The 22,536-nt window shown below is 42.1% G+C and overlaps 1 protein-coding gene and 1 pseudogene across 1 annotated transcript in view; one reads left to right on the top strand and one right to left on the bottom strand.

Annotated features, from left to right (window-relative positions):
• Positions 1-13,246, bottom strand: part of Tmed10 (transmembrane p24 trafficking protein 10) — a 41,325-nt gene extending 28,079 nt beyond the window's left edge. The window contains exon 1 of the mRNA XM_020175618.2: positions 12,963-13,246. Coding sequence (XP_020031207.1) covers positions 12,963-13,187 — 225 coding nt within the window. The 5' untranslated portion in view covers positions 13,188-13,246. The remainder of the gene's footprint in view (positions 1-12,962) is intronic.
• On the top strand, positions 4,885-5,647 carry LOC141421522 (large ribosomal subunit protein uL16-like; annotated as a pseudogene).
• Positions 13,247-22,536: the final 9,290 nt, after the last annotated feature.

The following is a 22,536-nucleotide window of genomic DNA, read 5'->3' as shown; positions in this document are numbered from 1 at the left end:
GGTAACTTCTATATTAACTATGAATAACGAGGTGAAACTTCTGTTTCAGTTTTGTGCAGCTAAGTCTTTTTTCTTTTCTTTTTCTTTTTGGCGGCACTGAGGTTTGAACTCAGGGCCTCATACTTGCTAGACAGGTGCTATACCACTTGAGCCACTTCAAGTGGCTCCAAGGTTTTTCGAGATAGGGTCTTGAGAATTATTTGTCCAGGGCTGGCTTCGAACCACAATCCTCCTGATCTCTGCCTCCTGAGTAGCTAGGATTACAGGCATCACCACCCAGCTTGCAGCCAAGTCTTTATAGCTGGTACTATTGAGTCTGATTTAAACTCATTTTGTGAAATGAATGGAGAAGAGGGGTGTGGGGTAGACTCAACTGGAAATGTCAACACAAAATGCATCTGCATATAAGACTGAATGAAGCAGCAATCTGCTAGAGTCCCACCCCCCATTTCAATCTATTTTTTCTAAGTTCAGAGGACCTCCCTGATCACTCAGATATTCTTTACCCCATCAATCACTCCCTACCTCACCACTTGACTACAGTATAATGTCTTTTACTGCGGCAGGGAGGAGGGCCAGAAAATAAATAAACAGGCCTGTGTTCTGATAAAGTAGCAGGGAGGAAGGGATGGCATAGCAGACAGATAAAACTTAAAAATCTAAAATGTGAAGGTCACATAGCACTGGGGGAAAGTAGCCAGTAGAGTTGCATGTAAACCTTGTTGTATGGGTTAAACCTTGCCTTTTGCCTCTGTAACCTGCTTGCAAGGATAGGGTGAGACCCCTTTGTTCTCGGGGCTCAGCCTTTGGACAGGAGTCTGATGAGTCTGTGCCAGCACAATAAAGTGTTGCTTCCTCGCCTCAAAGTCCCGTGTCTCTGCTAACAGTTTCCTATACCATTTCTTGGGGGCTCGTCCGGGATTGAAGAGACTGATTTTTTTCTGCCTCCCTTTTCACCTGGACCACTGGGAGAAGCTCCTGCCAGGACAGTTGGATCTGGAGGAGGGACTCATCCTCCTGGTGAGCTGGGGTGAGGGCTTCGGGTACACAACAGAACCTGGTAAGGCACAGGAACCAGCGAGGGGAGAGGAGCACCACTTGTCAGACTGGTAAGAACCTGGGTTCAAATTCAGGCCTGCTGCAGGAGACAGAAGGAGAAACTGATCATCTCCCAGAGACCCCCAGGTAATCCTGTCTGGGATGAAACCAGGTCTCTCAGGTTTAGGGAGTGCAGTGAGAGTGTGTGAGGAATTAGGGAGGTTGAGCTCTTCCCTGGAAATAGCCACAACCAAGGTTTAAAGCATAGATAACAAAAATTCAGTTCCAAAAAGGGAGACTCACAAGAGAACAGAAGCTTCATCCACCATTCCATGGGCTAGCCCTTTGAGTATAATTTAAAAGTTTTTTTTTTTTTTTGAGAGTGCACACTAATTTTGTGTGTGTATGCGTTTAAAGTATTGGGCAAAATTTAATTTGCTCCTGGAATTCCAGCTCATCTTATGCACACTTAAGTTGACATTTTTTTCTGGCATGCTTAATTTATAAAACTTTTGTGTGTGTGTATCTGCAAAATGGTTCTTAAACTGCTGTCATAAGGTTAATGTGATACTCAAGTTAACAAAAAAACAGGTGTTCATCTTAAAGATCACTGTCATAAACTGCTTAAGGATGGTTCTTATTATAAAGTAAACAAAATTGTTACTCTGTTCTGCTACTTTTAAGAAAACCAGTTTTCAAACTTATTTCAATCAGGTCTCAGTAGGATGCAGGCATTCAGGGGTTAACAATCTGGTTCAGACCAGAGGAGAAGAAAAAAAAAGAAAGAAAGAAAGAAAAGGGGGTTGGGGGAGTGTGGCACACATAGCCTGCAGCAGGAATCTTGAAATTTGGGTAGTTAAAAAATGACCTTAGCCTGTTTCATTCTGTCATAAATAAAATCTGGGACTTAATTCTCTCTTATAATATGTGGGTCTATTAACAAATGGGCTTTCTATAAATTGTTTTTATACAAAAAATAATTTTAAGGTTGCTTTCTTTCTGTTTTTTTCATGCAAATGTAAGGCTCTAAGTTAAAACAAGTTTTATATATATATATATATACACACACACATATATACACACACATATATGTTATTAAGGACATGGCTTTTAAACATAAATAGTTAAATACTTTTAAATTTAAAAAAAAGGATAAAGACAAGCTCCCCCAGGGGATACAAAAATAAGTTGTAATAAAGGTACAGAGTAAGTTGTTATAAAAATATGGAGCTTATAAATGCTTATGTAAGTGACTGAGTTGACTAAAATCCAGTTACATTAAAGATTTTATAAGGTCAAAATTTAATGTACTGATGTTAAACTAAAACTTAATTCTCTAAGCTCATAACAACAAGGCTATCTTAAAAATACTACATTATTCTTGACAAAACAAAAACATAAAGCCAAAGTGCACCCTCCACATAGGATAAAGAAAAGAAAAAACAAAACAAAACTCAAAAAGGAGCACCACACTGGAAGTCAAGACCTTGGGTTTTTATTGGAGTCAACAGAGTAATGTTAGTCTTATTCCTTCCAAATGTCAGGTGGAGAAAATTTCTGGCCTGGGATGGCCAGATTGGGCCTGTTATTTTGGGGGGAGGGGGCTCCATTTACTACAGGTTGATGGGATCCTGCTGTATGTCATGAGCCATCTGTTAATGTCAACAATCTGGGATATGATTCCTTATCAACATCTGAGCCATGATTCTTGGCCATTAGGTATCTAACTCCACACTTTGTCCCCATAAGTATTTACCTGTGTTCTCTGGTGATTTTTGACAGGGTTTTGACTATTAAGGTTACTGAGTCATAACTAAATAAAAGTTCATTTTAAGAGTTTGGTCTATGTCAAATTTTCTAGATGACCTCATGGTTAAACAACTATTGTCTTGGGTGATTCTAATGCAGTTGGTACCCTATATGTGTCTGTTACTGGGCTATTTGGGTTTACTGATACTGTTTTCCCCACCAACTGATGAGAAAGTCTAAGGTTTTACTTCAAGAACAACAACTAACTTCTATAGAGCTATGATGCTGTTGCTGGTTCCTGTATACTACATATACTTATGTTTTTCAAGTATATCAAACCTTCCAAAATACAAAATTTAGATAAACATGATAACAAAAAGTTAATGGTACTGATGTACTGTCCTGTTAGTTGCTAACCCATCTATCAGAATTCTAACCATGGCTCTTTTTAATTTTGTCATTACAGTTCTGATCCTTCTGGGGCATTTACAATCAAGTCCATAAAAAATGACTCTAATAAGTGCTTATGTGTCAACCAGGTTAGCTTTTTAGACATCTGCTTTGGTTGGATTTTGTTATGTATTGTCCTTTTCTAGAAGCCCACTGCCTAAGAGCCATTCCTCTAGGCCTTTTTGTTGGTTAAATTTGGCCAAAAGTGTCTAGTTGGCACTGACTTCTACCTGATCTGCTCCTTATTTACCCCCAGATGTGGAACCAAAACCAACTAAACAAACAAAATCCAGGAAAGAACAAATTCTCACAATGAGGGAAAAAAATGACCAATTGAGAAAGATCTTCAGTCTATGGCCATACCATCCTGGACATGCCCAGTCTCGTCTGGTCTCAGAAACTAAGCAGGGTCAGGCATGGTTAGTACTTGGATAGGAGAAAGATCTTCAGAGGAGACTGCTCTGACAAGCAGTTTGGAAACAAGGGGGGAATGCTGTCAAAGTTCAAATGGAGTCACTCATGCCAGACCTCTCAAAAATAACCAAGGCAGAGAGGATTGAGGAAATGGTTCTTGTACGTGTGTGGTTATCTGGCATTAAAGCCCTTCCAGACACAAACCCATATTTTTTAGACAGGGTCTTCTACTTAAATAGAGAGAAAATGACTATTTTTACTTGCTCTAAACATGTCCTGTGATACTTAAAGCTGGTGTTTTTAACTTTTTTAAACCAAGCATTCTCTTGGACATATATACTGATAGTATACTATTGCCATGGTAATTCTACTCAGTAAAAAAAAAAGATACCAAAAGCTACTGTCTGGGTAAAGGAATAAAATGTCCAACCATTAAGACCCCATTGGAAGGGCCTTTTTTGTTGTTCTCTTGTCCATCCCCACTGCAGTTAAGCTAGCAGAAATTGCTCCCTGGATCCACCACAGCCGAGTAAAGCTAGCCTCTCCCAAGTGGGAGTGTGTCCCTGACCCAGCCTCACCATGTAAGGTCACCTTCCAGAATGCCTGCACCCTTCCTTGACAGGACCCTGCTGCCTTGAAGACAACAGGGGACCACAAACAACAGGACAACAGCCCTGCTCTAGTCACTCAGGTAGCTGACTAGTCTATGCCTGGCGGAAACTGAAACATGCAACGCACCCCTGCTCTCCTCTACACACTTGGACTCTTACCTTTTGGGTTGGTCCTTGCACAGTTTCCCCCATGTTCTGAATGTTACAAGAGAGCTGTTGTTGGGAACCTCCATACAGCCATACTTTGTATCATATACCCACCAACAGGTCGGGTGTTACATTGGCTCATATACTCCCCAGGTTTGCCAGGTTGCTGATAAGCGATACTAAAAGTCTCAGAGTAAAGAAAACAATGCAGGCTACATTTGTCATGGAAAGCCGGGCAATGGTTCTTATCTTGGGAGCATGTTTGATATTACCCTGCCTGGTTCCCCTGGTATTGCTGTCCATTAGGACCATTACAGAGGCTGCTATAGAGAAAAAACAGCCACCCATGTAATGATGCTATGAAAACACAAACTCCTAAATCAAGATGATGCTCTTTAACCCTAGGTGGGTCCAAGCATCAAAAGGGGGAATAGCTATTTTCCCTCTGCACGCCACCAAAGATCCTGGTGTCACCATGGGTCACCACCCTGCTTGTTGTTACCAGTATTGTAAGAACAAACCATACCCCAAATCTTGCTTTTGCCAAGGTGCGCCTGATGCCAAGATCCGCATCTTTGACCTGGGGCAGAAGGCAGTGAAAGTGGACGAATTCCCACTTTGTGACCACATGGTGTCTGATGAATATGGGCAGCTCTCCTCCAAAGCCCTGGAGGCTGCCCGTATTTGTGCCAACAAGTACATGGTAAAAAGTTGTGGCAAAGATGGCTTTCATATTTGAGTTCAGCTCCACCCTTTCCAAGTCACTTACATCAACAAGATGTCATCCTGTGCTGGGGCTGTCAGGCTCCAGACAAGTATGCGGGGTGCCTTTGGGAAGCCCCAGGGTACAATGGCCAGGGTTCACATTGGCCAGGTAATGATGTCCATCCACATCAAGCTGCAGAATAAGGAACATGTGATTGAGGCTGTATACAAGCTGCAGAATAAGGAACATGTGATTGAGGCTGTATACAGGGCCAAGTTCAAGTTCCCTGGCCTCAAGAAGATCCACATTTCAAAAGTGAAGCTTTACCAAGTTTAATGCAGATGGATTTGAAGACATGGTAGCTGAGAAGCAGCTCATCCCTGATGGCTGTGGGGTCAAATATATCCCTAATCGTGGTCCCCTGGATAAGTGGCGAGCCCTGCACTCGTGAGGGCTCCCACTGTGCTGTTCCCTCCTTAATCACCTTAATCATGCACAACAATAAATCATCCTGACCACTTAAAAAAAAAAAGAGGGGGAATAACGTAGCAGGGAAGAGGGCAAGAAAAGAAACAGGCCTATGTTCTGATAAAATAGCAGGGGGGGAAGGATGGCATAGCACAGAGATAAAACTTAAAAATCTAAAAGGTGAAGGTCATGTAGCACTGGGTAAAGTAGTAAATGAGATTATATATGGGTTAAACCTTGCTTTTTGTCTCTGTAACCTGCTTGCAAGGGTATATAAGGTAAAACCCCTTTGTTCTCGGGGCTCAGCCTTTGGACAGGAGTCTGCTAAGTCTGTGCCAGCACAATAAAGTATTACTTCCTCACCTCAGAGTCCCGTGTCTCTGTTAAGAGTTTCCTACAACATTACTACTCGGAATGATATATTTTTTTTAACCTAATATTTTGTCTTTGTTCCCCACTAGAGTTTAGGAATCTTGTTCCCTGTTCATTCCTAATCACCAGCCAGGTCTAGCACATACTAAATATTAAATATTTGTTGAATGAATGGAAGAATCACAAACAAAATATTCAGAACTCCTCTAATTGAAATATTCCATATCTGGTCACTTCGATCACATATGGAGTGAGAGACTCAGATGAACAATTACATTTTCAGTCAGTAGAGAAAAATAGAGCACCACAATGGTCTCCACACAATAAAGAACCTACTTATCACAGTTAGCCCTGTACCATGACCAACTTACAAATAAGGGATGAGAAAAGGAGCATTAGGTAACTTCCCAAGATCACATACTCTGTGAGTAGTGGAGCTGCTAGGATTTGAACCCAAATCTATGAGTTCAGATCAGACTCTTTCCACTATACCACAGGGCTTTAAGAAGATTAAGATATTTAACTCAGTTGTACAATGTGTACATTAAATTGAACATACCTAGTTGGATATGACATTAAGGAATTCACAAAATAAGAAAACTACATGAAAAGTGCCATGTAAAATGGTATGTAATAGAAGCACTCAGAAGGCACATAAAAGCAGACTGATCCAGGTTAACATAACGTTACAGTAAGCATGCCTTATTCTCGGATTTATTACACACAGTTTTGAACGGGAAATTTCAAGAGCTGGAGGCAAAGTTCAAGTGGTAGAGTTGCCTGCCTAGCAAGCCTGAAGTCCTGAGTTCAAAGCCTAGCACTGACAAAAAAATTTAATTTTCACACAAGTATTATGCAGCTCAGTTGACCAGAAAATCTTTGTCAGTCCTGTGTTTTTCATCAGTTGCATATGTCACTGTGTGATTGTTTCTTTACCCTTAATTTTGTGAAAATCTGCCTCCCTCAAACCAAAGGGTACCCAAAACATAATGTAAAAGTGAATGTGCTGGTGCTAGTGGCTCATACCTGTGACCCTAGTTACTTGGGAGGCTGAGATCAATCAGGAGGATTGTGGTTTGAGGCCAACTTGGCAGCTTGGCAAGTAGTATGAAAGACCGCACCTCCAAAACCAGAGCAAAATGCACTGGAGGTGTGGCTCAAGCATCTGCCTTGCAAGTGCAAAAGCCCTGAGTTCAAATCCTAGTTACCCGCCCCAAAAGAAAGTGAAGTGATAAAGTGACAATTTTAGATTTGTTGAAAGGTGGCATCTTTAGTGCAAGTTAGGAAGCACTATGGGAAAAATGAATCAAGCATCCACAGGATTTGAAATAAAGAGCATGAAATAAGATCTAGTTTTTGGTAAGCAGTATTAATGTGTACAACAATAATTTCTATGGCAGTAATGTGGTCTACTCCATACAATTTTAAGTTATGGATGCTCAGACCTACTGTGCATGTGGCATAGGTAAACCTGAATAACTTCAGAGTACTGAGCTCTATCTTGAGCATTTGCAGCTTTTCCTCAACCGCAGTCTAAAGGTCTACTATTTATTCAAAGAACTGCCAAAGTGTACAGTATGGCTAGAGTCGGAGTGAGAGAAGGGAAGGAAGAGGGAAAGATCAGAGATGGGACAGGGATGCTGTCCACTTATCTGTTCATTCTTTTTCCTTTTTAAGTCCTACTATGTGCCTGGCACTATATTAGACACAAGCACAGTGATTATGAGAAGAATTGCAATTAGAGAACTTACAGTCTATCTGAAGAAATGTGCAAACACCCAGCTGCAACGCAGATATATGATGTGAAGATGCATTCACTGGACATTAAGATGCTCTTAGCACCAGGCGCCTGTGGCTCACATCTGTAATCCCAGCTACTCAGAAAACAGATCAGGAGGATGGTGGTTTGTGGTTTGCAGCTTGGACAAATAGTTCGCAAGACCCTATCCCAAAAAAACCCATCACATGAAAGGACTGGTGGAGTGGCTCAAGGTATAGGTCCTGAGTTCAAGCCCCAGTACCAAAAAAAAAGATGCTCCTAGACAGAAAGAAGGCAAACCAATCAGGTTAATGTGGCACTATATTCAAAGAGCTACTTCTAAGAGAGACTGCCTCATTCAGAGCAAGCACAAGTGCCAAGTCCAGTTGGTCAGATTTTACACTTTAGAAAGTCACCGTTTCTCCTACCTCAACTCAAACTACAGCTGCTTAGGCAAGTGGCAGACATGTGACAAAGAGAAGACAATCCTTAGGCTAATCAGAGACCTTGAATGCGGCTTGGCATTCAGAAAGGAACTTTTGTGGAAAAAAACCAAAAAACTAAATGAACAGATAGTATGAAAATGGTTGCAAACTACTAAGAGGTTGGATTTAGCCTACAAATGTGCTCTGTGCCTTGCACAATATACTACACCCAGCTTGTGGCCTCTAAATATCATTCCCCATGAAAAGAAATCAAAGGACTGGTGGTGTGGCTTAGGTGGTAGAACCCCTGCCTAGCAAGTGCAAGGCCTGAGTTCAAACCCCAGTACTATAAAAAAGAAAGAGAAAAAAAAGAGGAGTCATTGGAGAAACACATGATCTGAGGTCTGGGGATGGACACATGCAAGGTAAGTACAATATACCTTGTGCCAGAAAACAAGGAAGCTAGCAAAGTCGAATGGGATTGCATCAAAAATGATACTGGAGCCAACACGAACGAGCTAAAGGAACAATTTAAGCATAAAGAACAAACACAATTAACTAAAACACAATGACTCTAAAAGTCAAAACAGACAATAAAAAAATGAGATCAGTACAATACTTAAAACAAAACAAAATCTTATTTGGCCCAAGATGAAATGTCAAGGGCAACAAGATATTACTCTGAAAATTGTCAATTAGAAGGTATGAATTCCGTGCATATCTGCCTACAAATAAAATACAAACTAGTGTACTTTTCTAACTATACTGATGTCTTTTTACTTCATTTCAGAATAAATACTCATACCCCCAGTACAATATTTTTTTAAAAATGCTCATTGAAAAAATAAAATTTTTGCTGAGCATGGTAGTGCACACCTATAATTCAAGCACTCAGAAGGCTAAGGCAGGAGTACTGTGAGTTCCAGGCCAGCCCAGGCACTGGTGGATCATTTCTGTAATCCTAGCTACTCAGAGGCAGAGATCAAGAGGACTGCAGTTTGAAACCAGCCCTATCTCAAAAATACTCAATACAATAAAGGGCTGGTGGAGGGGCTCAAGTAGTAGAGCACCTGCTTAGCAAGCTTGAGGCCCTGAGTTCAATCATCACTTTATAACCTTAAGGAATAAATTCATGCTATAGTCATCAGAGGACTCTCCAGTAAACAACGGGAAGCTTTACAATGGTGGCTTAAGGCTATTACCACCTGGATAGGCAGAAATATTGAACCTCCAAAATGTCCACAGCCTTACCACAGAACCTCTGAATGCTATCTTATATGGCAAAAAGGAGTTTTGCAGATGTTGACTAAGGGGCTTGGGTGGTACTTTGTCCCTATAAGGCAAAGAGGGAGGCAAGAGAGTCAGAAACAATGAGATGATGGAAGCACAGGAGGGAGGGAGGAAAAGGGGAAGAAAGAATATGAAGATACTATGTTACTGGGTCTGAAGATGGTGGAGACATGAGCCAAAAGCCAAAGAAAGCAGGTAGCTCTAGAATGTAGAAAAAGGCAAGGAAAGTGATTCTGCCCCCAGCCTGCAGCAGAAGCACAGCTTAGCTGACACCTTGATTTTAGGACTTCTGAGCTCCAGATCTGTTAAGATACCTATCAGTCACTAAGTTTGTGGTAATTTGTTATTGCAGCAGTAGAATCCTAATACACATTTGAGCACACTTATCAATCTTAACAGATCTAAGAGGCACAGAAGAACAATGTCTTCCTGCCCTGGTGCCACATGAAGTATTCAGCATGACCTGTGTAGCACTGTCACCAAAGTATAAAACTGAATCTAATTATGTTTTTATAACTTATTCATTGTATAAGAAATATGGGGGGCTAAATTGATTAAATGATACATCAACAAAGAAAACAGGGCTGGAGGTGTGGCTCAAGTGGTACAGCACCTGCCTAGCAAGTGTGAAGCCCTGAGTTCAAGCCCCAGTGCGGGGGGCGGGGGGGAAGTCAACAAGAAAGAAAATGAATCCAAAATACAGGACACTCTTCATGGAGAAGTATCTTCAACAATACAACTACAAGCAGGTGGTTGGAAGAATAGACTGTTCTAAAGTAAAGAGAATTTAAAGAGATAACAAATTAATTTTAAGTAGATTTTTTTTTTAAACAAGTAGGAAAATGTTAATATGTGCTGGGTATTAAAGATTCATTACTGAGTTGAGAAGAGGATCTTACTATGTGACCCAACTGGTCTCAAACTCACATTGATCCTCTCACCTCAGCCTCAATTTTTTTTGTTTTTGGATGGGACTGGGATTTGAACTCAGAGCTTCGTACTTGTAAAGCAGGTGCTCTACTACTTGAACCTCCAGGCCATTTTGCTCAGGTTGTTTTTTGGGGTAGAGAGGGTCTTTCGAACTATTTGCCCAGGCTGGCCTAGAATCAGGATCCTGACCATCTCAGCCTCCCAAGTAACTAGGATTATAGCTGTGAACCATCAGCATTCGGCTTCAATTTTTTTTTTTTAAAGATGGGGTCTTGCTATATTACCCAGGCTAGCTCTGAACTCCTGGGATCTTGCCTTGGTCTCCGGAGCAGCTGGGACTAGAAGTGCACACCACTGTACCAAGCTTTGGTTAACTTTGTGAGATGTGATTATAGCCATATAACATTGTGGTTATGTTCAGGTTTTTAAAAGAAATTCACAATGAAATTCCAGGACATCTAGGATTTATTTTGAAACAATTTAACATAATAAAATGTAACGGGAAAGCAGTGAAGATAACACAAGAACTGACCTGGATAATTGCTAAATCTGGGTAATGAGGATAAAAGTGGACTTAGTACACTATTCTCTACAATACTTAAAACAAATCACCATCAAAACTAACTTGAATTGGTTGGTCACATTTAAAAATCTATAGCTTTCACGTCAAGATCTAAATTTCTGATTTCATTTGAAAAATTGGATGTGACAAAAGGGGCCATATGCTTGCACATGCTTGTCATGTCTTAATGACAAGTCTCATTAAGAGCTGGGTACTGCTGGACATGATGGCACATAGCTGTAATTCTAGCACTTGGGAAGCTGAGGCAGGAGGATGGGGTCTAAAGCCAGCCGGGGCTACATAGCAAGACCCCATCCTCTCCTGGCCGCTGCCCTCCTCTCCAGGAAGAAAGAAAGAGAGAGCGCTGAGTGCTCCTCATCCCAAATTAACAGTTAAGTATTTATCATCACTGCGAGTGGGGGTTCTTCCTTTAAATATCTGCACCAATTAATTCCTATGTGTTATCTACTTGGCATTTGGGTTTGGAACCCCAAGAGAACATAGCAGACATGAGAGTAACTGAATGATGGTGAAATGCTAATGCACAGAAGCACAAACTCCTGCTGATAAGTCCTTTCAATAGCCTTAGATCCAGATGGAGTTCCAGGAGGACTACACTATAGGTCCAATTTTGATTGTGGGCTTGCTAGGAGCCAGACCTCTAGAAAATATGCACTTGAAACTAATTCCTGCCCTCAGAATTTTAGTAGTTTGCCAAGGTCGGTAAGGCATAAATGTTAACTACAATACAATACAAAAAATAAATGAGACTCGACATAGAAAGCAAAAAGAGATCATGAGGGGCACTACAGAGTATGCTGGGAAATGTAAATATTCAGATGAGCAACAGTGAGCCACTGAAGGGTTTTTAAATATGAGAACAAAGGAGAGAGCAGCACTGAAGGTGAGGACAAGGGCTCTTTCATTGCTCAAATTCTGACTCCATGAACTACACACTTTGAAGAGCCAGAACTATGCTCCCCCTCCCAAAAACACTGTATATATATGCCTCTAAAACTTTGCCATCAACGCTTTCTTAGGTAGACAGATTTCTCAAAGAGAATAAAAAAGGATGGGTCACAAAACAATAGCCCTGAAAATTGTTTATATCCCTCAAATAGAGTATAAATTTCATCTGTTATCACTGTGCGTTCCAGTGCTTTAACCATAAAATATGGCCTTTATTTTATCTAAACTTCAATTGAGAAGTAAAAAATGTTTCTTTCTAGGCTAAATTCCACAAACAACAAGAACAAAAAAAACCACTACAATCACCAACCTGCTTACTATGAATGAATAAAATCACCTAAAATAACAATCAAATCTCAACTGATATTAAATTATATCAACGATTCAAAAAATCAGGCCAGGCCACTCTTCTAAGCGTCTAAAGAGAAAGAACTAGAGACTAAGATCATTTTATGACCATTAATGTATTTTAACCAATCCCAGGAAGTACAAATTAAAAGCAAGGAGGAGAATAAGCTCGCACCCCTTTTCCATCAACCTACTTAACTACCAAACTAAGAATCAAGTCCATCTGTATCCTTCAGTTTATCCTGCTTGGGCCTCCGTTTCCTCATTTGCAAAGTGGAGCCAACAGTACCCATCTGCTTGGTACCTATCTGCGAACTAAATGGTAATACGAGACAGGAAGTGACACAGCAGATGCTCAATAAATGACAAATTGTATTAACTATCTCATTATCTCCCCGTAGGTAACCTGGTGTCTTACTGATACCAGTCCCCACAAATCCTCAACATGCCCTAACAAGTGCAGGGCCTTGATAACGAACCCAAAATCGAGGTCGCCCTCCCGGGCAGGCCACCACATGGGCCTGTCCCAGGGCTCCTCCAGGGCCGGCCCCGCCCCGTCAAGCCAATCCCGCGAGGTGAGGGGCGGGCCCCACCGCGCTTCCTTAGGCCTCCAGGGAGACCCGGCCAAGCCCCGGCCTCCGCCCGCCGGCCGACCACCCAACCTCGGCCTCCTCGGACCACGTCTGCTGTCTTCCCGCCCGGCCCGCGACGCCCAGTGCCGCACCTTAAGGTGGGTGCGCAGGCCGCCAGCGCCCCCGGACTGGTCCGTGATCTCGTACGCGCCCGTCACTAGCAGGTCCTTGTGGATCTCCTCGCGGAGACACTTGCGAGAGTTTACCGGAAGATAGAATGAGATGGAGAGGACCGAGCTAGGGCCGAGGAGAAACAGAAACAGCAACGCCAACTGGCGAGGACTAAGCCAGGCCAGTGGGCCAGACAAACCAGACATGGTGCCGGAGACTTCGTTCTCCAGTAGGGGCCTCTACCACGCCGGAACCGAGAGGCCACACGTGACTCACCTCTGACCTAGCGATGCCGTCGGCGCCATCTTTGAGACTGGCTAAGCTAAGCTGAATATATAGCAAATAATTTGAGAGAGGAGAAATGATATGGTACTATGTTATAACCACAAGTTTAAGTGGTTAATTAAGATTTCCTAGAACTTTGTCGTAAAAGTTTAACTTTAGCGGAGGATAGAGATTATCGAGTCGGCCATGGCAAGTTTGGGCAGCCCCGGAAGTAATTCTCTTAACCTCCGGAAGCTGTACCTGCGGGTTTTTTTTAAGGTCGGTGACACCATAGCAACCAAGCCCCAATAGCGAACAGCCACAAGGCACTTCGCCTGGCCCGCCCGCCCACCCCCTTGGCGAGCCGGGCGGAGGCGGAGAATCAGGCTGACATCGTCAGAGCCTTGACGTCGTGGTGGTAGCTGGGACAGTTAAGCACTTGAAAGCAAAAGTTCAAGGAAAATTTTAATTTGCTTATTAGAAAGTGTGATCCAGTATCTCAGAGAAGAAGGTATTGAGGCCACTAGGTGAATGTGAGCTGGCAGGCATCCAGTTCTTTTCTTTCTTTCTTTTTGGTAGTGGGTACTGAGGACTGAATTCAGCCGAGTACATTACCACTTGAGCCACGCCCCCAGGCCAAGTTCATACTCCTGAGCCGATATTCGGTCTGGAGCAACAGTTTGGCTTTCCAATGGGCACCTTATTTAACAAGCATTCAGCTTGTTGACTATATATCCTAGCATATATCCTATGTTATATGCAAAGCAAGTTTTACTTTTGCATTTAAACTGAATAAAACACCATGTTTTGGTTCAGTCTTAGAGATGGACATACACTATAAGGACTTACCAGATAAGCGTTATCAGGAGAGGCAAATGTTTGGGTTTTTCAAATGCATACTTCAGACCAAATAGGCTAGTATATTCTATGCAAATTCGCTTGGTAATCATTCATGCATTCATTCAGCAAATAATGATACCTGTTGTGTGCCAGATGCTGTCCTATGTAGGTATGCCATTATGTTTATTTAACAAGTCATTCTTCGGATACCACCAAATATTAAGAGTTCTAGAATATGTGAAGATAAATAAGGAGTATAAACCAGGCCCAGCACACCTTTAGTCCCTATTACTCCAGGAGGCTGAGGCAGGAGAATGTCTTGAACCCAGGAGTTGGAGCCCCCGCTGCCTCTTAAAAAACAAACAAAAAACCCAAGGAGTACATCATTATCTACTTTGATTGATGTTTTTTGAGCATCAGCAGAAAACCCAGAAAGATGAACTATCTGCCTTTAGTAGCTGAAATGACTTTGCTTTTTTAATGTAACTCTATTGTTCCACCTAGTTCTTTTCCCGGAACTGAAGTCCCACAAACAAAACAAGAACAAACATAAAGGAGCTGTTAAGCGTTTTAAAATTTGAAAAAATGCCCTATAATAATTATTTTATGAGGTGTCCACTGAGGAACATTTAGTTTGATAGTTTTATCCCTGATCTAAGATAAGATTGCTTGTCTACTGATAATTTGCATTGGCCTTTTCCCTGCCAATGCAGGGGAATCAGTACAAAAAGTTTTCTAACTCATGGTCCTGAGGTTCTGCTAACCATTAGCAAGATATTCCCAAACCATAAAATACCTGTGTGTGTTTTTTTTTTAGGTTTTCATTTTACATTCACATAATAGATATGCATTTTAAGGTATTTTCACTTTGGGGGAGCTGTAGTGGAGGGTTTCCATTCTGTTAGTCCTGTTTTGTGGGAGTATTTTCAAGACAGGGTCTCCTCAAACTATTTGTCCTGGGCTGGCTTTGAATGGAGATCTCCTGATCACTACCTTCTGACTAGCTAGGATTACAGGTGTGAGCCAACAGTGCTCAGATACTCTGGAGTTTGAACTCAGGGCTTTGCACTTGCAAGTCTCTACCACTTGAGCCATGCCTCCAGCCCTCACTGTTTGTATTTGACCTTTTGAAACATCTTGCTATGTAACCCAGACTGTTCCAACTCTCAATCCTCCTGCCTCAGCTTCCTGAGTGCTGGGGTTACAGGTGTGCACTGCCACACCCACATATTTTATTGATCATGTGAAACAGTCTGGACAGCTCTTTTCATTTTTACAGATAAGGAAACTGAGGACTTGGAAACAAGGAACTGCTAAAGAAACAATTATTCATGACACTTCCTAGAGACTTTCTTTATCCAATGGGACTATGGAGATTGGTTGCTCTTCCATAGTGAGGTTTTGTTGGCAGAGGAGAGAGATCGGTCTCAAATCCAAATACAAGGAAAAGTAGGAATTTATAGCCAAGGATCTGGGTGGAGTTGGTGGGTAGAAAACTACTAAGGGTAAATATCAGGGGTGAGGGACAATTCAGGCTAAACTGACTTAGCAGGATTCTTGACTAAACAATGCACAGATACAAAAATCCAAAAGTCAGGGTGTAGTTGAGAAGAAAGTTCAGAACAGTATGACTAGAACAGGTCAAAGAGAGAATCTGTCATTGCTCAAAGTCCCATAGCTTAAAAGTGAGAAAGGAAGTGGGCCTTCCAAAGGAAAGCACTATTACTATAATTTCTTATTTTACACATGATGAAACCAAGGCTCAGAAAACTTGAGTTACTTTTTTAAAATTGTGCTGAGGGTACAAAAATTCTTATATTAAATAAATCATACTTGAATTCACCCCTCCATCATTCTCCTTTCTTGAGTTACTTTTCTATGTCACAGCTCATGAGTCCTTTCTTGTTCTATATTCTCATTTGTCCTTGGTCCCCAACACTTCCTGTCTCAGCTCTCCTTCATTTTTCCCTTTTAGCTATCATCATTAAAGTGGTGCACTTTACTTATTAGTTATTGTGTTTGCTAGTCTGGCTCCCTAACTGAAATGTCTATTTTGTGAGGCAAGGATTTTTGTCTTTTTTTTTTTTAACTGCTTTATCTTCTTAACATAAAATAGTGCCTGAAACTTTGGCGCAGTAAATAATGGTTCTGTGGGTGCAAGACTAGTTCCTTGGCTCCTAATGGAAGGCCTAACAGTACATTCCTTCCATTATTCCTTAGTGATTTCCACACAAATTTATTTAATACATAATGTATTAAACGCATACCTAAAGTATTGGTATGATTTCAGTTCATCGACGTTATGCATTTCTTCTTCTTTTGTATTTTGAGACAGGGTCTTCATATGTAGCCCAGACTGACCTTGAACTCCCTAAGTAGCCCAAGCTGGCCTAGTGCTCTCTATCCTTCTGCCTCAGCCTCTCAAGTGCTGGGATTACAGACGTGCCCAACCACACTTAGCAATTTTTCATATATAAATTGGGAAATGTGTTCTTGTTTTCACATAAGGACAGAGAACAATAACAATAAAATCTCTGTGCTGTGGACTTGGAGGGCATGGTAGAGATCCCTAGGGAACCAAAACTTAAATTCTGCACTTGCATTAAAGAAGGTGCCACTTTAAGCCTGGTACTGGTGGCTCATGCCTGTAATCCTAGCTACTCAGGAGGCAGAGATCAGGAGGATCTTGGTTCCCAAGCCAGCCTGGGCAAATAATTCAAGAGACCCTATCTTGAAAATACTCAATGCAAAAAAGGGGCTGGTAGAGTGGCTCAAATGGTAGAGCACCTGCCTAGTAAGCACGAAGCCCTGGGTTCAAACCCCAGTACTGACAAAAAAAAAAAAAAAGAAGAAGAGAAAGGTGCCATTTTACATCTGTATGAGAATACAGCCTCATTTGGAGTTGGAAATCATATAGAAAGTGTCCCACAACCAGAGTAAATGCTTCTTCAGTCCTCTGCCATCCTGTCATCCTGAAACTTCCCCAGCCAGACCCACCTAAGATTCCTGAGCCACCAAAGACTCTGGAAGTGAAACATCACAAGGACACACCCTCTACTCAGTCTGTCCGTAAGCCACGGGTTTCTCAACTTTTCCTTTGTAAAAGAAGGAGCATGTTTAAAACACACCTCGCCCAGACAGTGAATCAGAAGCTCTTATGAAAAACTGGCATTTGTAACCAGCTTGCTGGGTATTCTGTGGTTGAGAGTCCTTGGGAGCACTTCAGTCCTCTCCTGCTGCCTCCTTTAACCAGCCTAATCTTTCAGTGTGGCTTGAGGCTCCCCAAGCACCAATTCATAAGCCGTCCAGGATCCATGACTCCAGAGTGCCTGCCCATTCATGTGTACTGTCCCACGCACACTGTGTATTTACATAGCTAAGACAAGATGGGTTCTGTGAAGATACAACAGACCCCTTTTAAAAGCAATTTGGTAATATTTGTCATGTGTCATACTCTCTGACCCACACAGTGATTCCAGGATCTGTTCAATTGGTCCTCTAAATGTTGAAGCCCCCAGGACCTGGTCCTAGAACATTCACACTGCACTGTAGACCATGTCCTCCGATCCTGTGACTTCAAATGCATCCATAGACAGATAACTTCCAGACATGGATCTCTGGTTCTGACCTCTCCCCTAAGCTCCAGAGTCTATATTGAGCTCTCGGCTCAACAACCCCACTTAGATGACTAATAGACAGATAGCTAATTCATACTTAACTCTTGATTTCCCTTCTCCCCCCTCCTCAACTCTCAAATCTGCTTCCTCCTCATCTCTGTAAACAGCACCACCTTTTACCCAGTTCCTGAGACCATCCTTGCTTCCTCTTTATTTATCCCCTGTCCACACACAGCCAGTTCATCAGGAAGTCCTATCTATGTCCTAAATAGATGATAATCAGTTTCTCCTTTCTAAGCAAGGGGACTGCAAACTACTGCTCAACTAGGCAAGTCAAATCTGGCAGTGTACCTCCTGTCTTCGTATTGCCCAAGAGCTAAGAATGTTTTTTTACATTTTTAGACAGTTGTTTAAAAAAAAAAAAAGGAGGAAGAGCAGGAGCAGAATGTGTGACAGAGGGCTCTGTGACCCACAAAGCCTGAAATATTTTCCATTTGACCCTTTATGGAAAATGTTCATCCCTCTCACCTAGACAACAGCCTCCTTACTGTTGTCTCTGCTTCCATTCTAACATTCAGTAATGCACTCAGAGTGATTGTTTAAACAATGTTAGGTCAACTAGAATAAAACCCAAACACCTTACCACAGCCCAAAAGATCACTGAGGTCTGGCTCCTGCCTACCTCTCCAAGCTCATTCCACCCAGTGATGACTTCCCACACTCCCCACTCATTCACCCTTATACAGCCACCTGGCCTTTCAAACAATTTAAGCTCCTTCTTGCATCCAAGACTTGATTCTGCAGTCTGCTCCTCATCATCCAGGTGCAACTTCAGTATTGCCTCCTGGAGAGCTCATTTTACTTAAGTAACCCTGACCCCAGATTACTTTCTATCACGTCTGGTTTTATTATCTGAATACCAGTTGTCACTTCTTAATGTATTTCACGTCTCATTTATTCACCCCACTGGAATTTAAGCTCCAGAAGAGCATGGGCTTTGTTTTGGGCCTAGTATATCCTGAGAGCAGGCATGATGTGCTATAGGTAGTGGGTGCTCAACACATAATTTGGTATATGATTGAATGAAATGCTATAACTAACATTGAACACCTAGTACATGATGAGCTTTTACAGAGCAATTGCTCAATAAAAGCTAGTTCCTCTATCTAGCAGGATTTTAATTGCCATTTTTCATATAGAGAAGCTGAGGTCCAAAGTTAAGTGACTTGCCTCAAACCATACAATGAGTCAGTGTTAGAGATGAAAATAGAAATGAGAGCTCTTAACTGCACACCAGTTTTCAGATACATTTGATAAAACTTGGTATTTATTATTGAGTACACATCTGTTAAGCTGTAGATTCCTGGGTTGTCTTTCTCTACACACACTTGTATTCATAATACTTGTGGCTTATACCTAAACCTAAGTCTTCCAGAACATTCATGAAGATACTAATAGTTAATACTGACACTTATAGCATCCACTAGCACCCCTTCTCAGTTCATTTTGCTTAAAAAAAAAAAAGATTATTTATCTTCCTCTCCAGATTCCCATGGTGCTAAACTTTTATCCTCCTGGATGGGAAACATGAGTCTCCTTCAGCAATCAATGCCCTTCCTCAGTGCTGTCTGTAGAACATTGTAGAGATAAATCATCAGGACCTTGCCCTGTATGCTACGGCCTGTAAATCCTGATTTCCAAGATCAAAGTTCTTCTAGGGATATATGTGAGTTGAGAGCATAAGAATGTGCGGTGGCATATGCCTGCAATCCCAGCTACTCAGGAGGCAAAGGAGGATCAAGTTCTGAGGCCGCCTGGGCAAAATTGCAAGACCCTATCTGAGAAGTAACTCAAAAACAATAAGAGCTGGATGTATGGCTCAAGTGGTAGAGCACTTGCCTAGTAAGCACAAGGCCCTGAGTTCAAACCCCAGTTCTGCCAAAAAGTCTGAATTTAGCAAGAGCAACAAGAAAATTAGGTGGATATGGAAATTGCCCTCATTTGATTATTACACATTGTATATGTGTATCAAAATCTCACCCTGTACTCCACAAGTATGATTTTCATGTCAATTAACATTTTTAGAAATTAGGGAGAATTTAGAGATAATACAAGCGAAAGATATGAAATGTGTTCCAAAAGAACAAGGTTTAGAATTTTGTGTGTGTGTGCACTGGGGTTTGAACTCAGGACCTCATTACTTGCTAGGCAGGCACTCTTACTGCTTGAGCCACTCCGCCAGCCCTTAGAACTTGTTTCACATGGTCCACCACTGCTACTCCCATGCCTTGAGAATGAATCAAAGTTGAAAGGACACATCTAGAAGGGAGTCATCGAAGGGCACCAGTGGCTCATGCCTGTAATCCTAGCTACTCAGGAGGCAGAGATCAGGAGGACTGCGGTTTGAAGCCAGCCAGGGAAAATAGTTCATGAGACCCTATCTCGAAAAAATCCATCACAAAATAAAAGGACTGACAGAGTGGCTCAAGGTGTAGGCCCTGAGTTCAAGCCCCAGTACTGCCTAAATAAATAAATAAATAAATGGGAGTCATCTTCTCTGCCCCAAAAAGTCCCATCTCCTTATAGAGAACATTGGCCCTAGAGCCTGTGCAGAGGGATGAAGTTATGGAGGTCAAGAAGGCAGACCCCCAATGGCAGGAATGAGATAAAAAGAAATTTGCTGGATTTGCAGGAATAGGAACTGAGGGACAAAAAAGGAATGGAATTCTAGGGGAGAAAAAAGTAGGACCAGGATGTAAGATGGGAACTGCAGGAACCTTCTGTTTACCTTGTCTGCAGACACTTATCCCAAAAAAGAAAGAGCAAAGGATTGAGAAAGAAAGAAGTGGGAAAATTGCTCCAAACTTTGTAAAGTAGCCCCAGAGTTAAGTCTCTCCATAGGAGGATTAATAGGGAGTTAAAGGCAGCTACCCCTAGCATTAGCTGCACTCTGCACCTGGACACAGTCATACCTGAAGCCTGCACACGTGCATATCCTCAGGGGCCTTGAGTTGACTTCTAGGGAACTCTGGGACCTTAAAGCGTGGAGACCTAGAGTGGAGAACTGCACTGACATAGGGCTTCACTCCTAGTTCTGAGACAGTTTGGGGTTTTCTCTCCAATGACACTTCCTTCCCAGACCACTAAGTGGTCAACATCTGGTACCCACCATCACCAGCTACCTTGAAATCTGCCAAAACTCACTCTCCTTCAACAAAAGCTCTATCTTGTGAGAGAGATGGGTCACACAAGGAAAAAAGAACACCACCTGGAAGTACCTTGATAATGCCTAAGTGAGCCTTATCCCATTATTATCTGCTGGACTCACCTCTGCATATTAGAACCGCCTGTGCAGCTTTTAAAAAAACTAATGCCTAGGACCCAACCCAGAAGAATGAAAACAGAGTATCTGGACATGGCACCTGAGAATAGCGTGTTTTGGTGTTTCCCTAACTTTGCTGAACATTGGAATTGCCTGCGGACCTTCAAAAAGTATACTGATGCCTGGTTCCCACTCCCAGACTTTCTGATGAGATTGGTACAGGGTACAACTGAACATCTGGACTTGTAAAAAACTCTCCTGTGATCCAGTGTGCATTCAGGGTTGAAAATGACCGCTTCAAGCTAACCCTTGCCCATTCCTTTTCCAGCATCTAACTTTTCAATGCCTCTCAGGTCACATGCTCTCAATACTTTCCCATTTGATTTATAGCTCTCTTTTTCTTGCTGGAGCACTGCCACCCTTTCACCTAGAACACAACACAAAATTTGTCCTCTGGTAAGGATGGTGCCTGCAATACTAGTTTGAGGACAAGGTTCATTCTTCTGCAGGCCACATGCTCCTGGCTCAAGTGTTGCTGAAGAGGGAGGAATGGGAAGCAAGGCTCCAGGGAAGGAGCCCACAGGCACATGGGGGAGCCTTTTACTTCTCCCTTGCAGAAATTCATTGTGGCACATGGACAAAGGAAGGTATTAATAACCTTTCTAAAAACATACTTCTCCAACATTCAGTGTTTCACAAACCACAACCAGTGTTGTCAGTTCTACAGATGGCCAACTTCTGCATTTTGGATGACAGCTTCTGACTTGCATCCTTAAAGCAGAAGACCCAACTGTGGGGAAGGAAGCATTTAAGTCTCTAAACCAGAGGTCAAAAGCCACTACCCACATATTGGTCAGGGGCGAGAAGACCGACCCCCAAACAAAGTCATTAGAAGCAACCAACTCTTTTGGAGTAAAATTTAAAGTATGCTTACAGCATTAGCAGAAGCAGGGCTTAATGGCTTGGACTGGCCATAGAGAGATGTGTGCTCTAGATGGTGATCCTGGCTCTGCCCTGCTATCCATTCCCTGAGAAACCTTGGGTTGATATTTATACTTTCTTCTTTTTTTTTTCTTTATTCGTTTACTCATATGTGCATACATTGTTTGGGCCATTTCTCCCCCCTGCCCCCCGCCCTTCCCTCTCCCCCGATATTTATGCTTTCTAGGTGTTGACTTCCTCTTTTGTAAACTCTGAAGCCAGAGTCTGAGAAAGGAGCCTTTCCTTGACTTCTTATAAACCTGCATCCAAAGAGAAGTGGAGAAATAGCAAGTTCACAAAGGTGATGACACTGTGTCACTAACAGTTGCACCTCACCATTCTTCTTCATGGCCTGGTGTCCCAGCTATCTTTCAGGCTAGGATTTCCATAGCTCTGAATCTAATCTCAATGACTTCTCTAGGGTGGCTTGTGGGACTAGGACGAAGAACTCTGTGTTAGTTTCCCAGGGCTGCCACAACAAATAATCACACACTGGGTGGCTTAAAACATCAGAAATATATTCTCTCAGAG

This window comes from Castor canadensis, chromosome 3 (genome assembly GCF_047511655.1).
Source record: "Castor canadensis chromosome 3, mCasCan1.hap1v2, whole genome shotgun sequence".
Lineage (NCBI taxonomy): Eukaryota > Metazoa > Chordata > Mammalia > Rodentia > Castoridae > Castor > Castor canadensis.
This window is presented reverse-complemented; position numbering and strand designations above follow the sequence as displayed.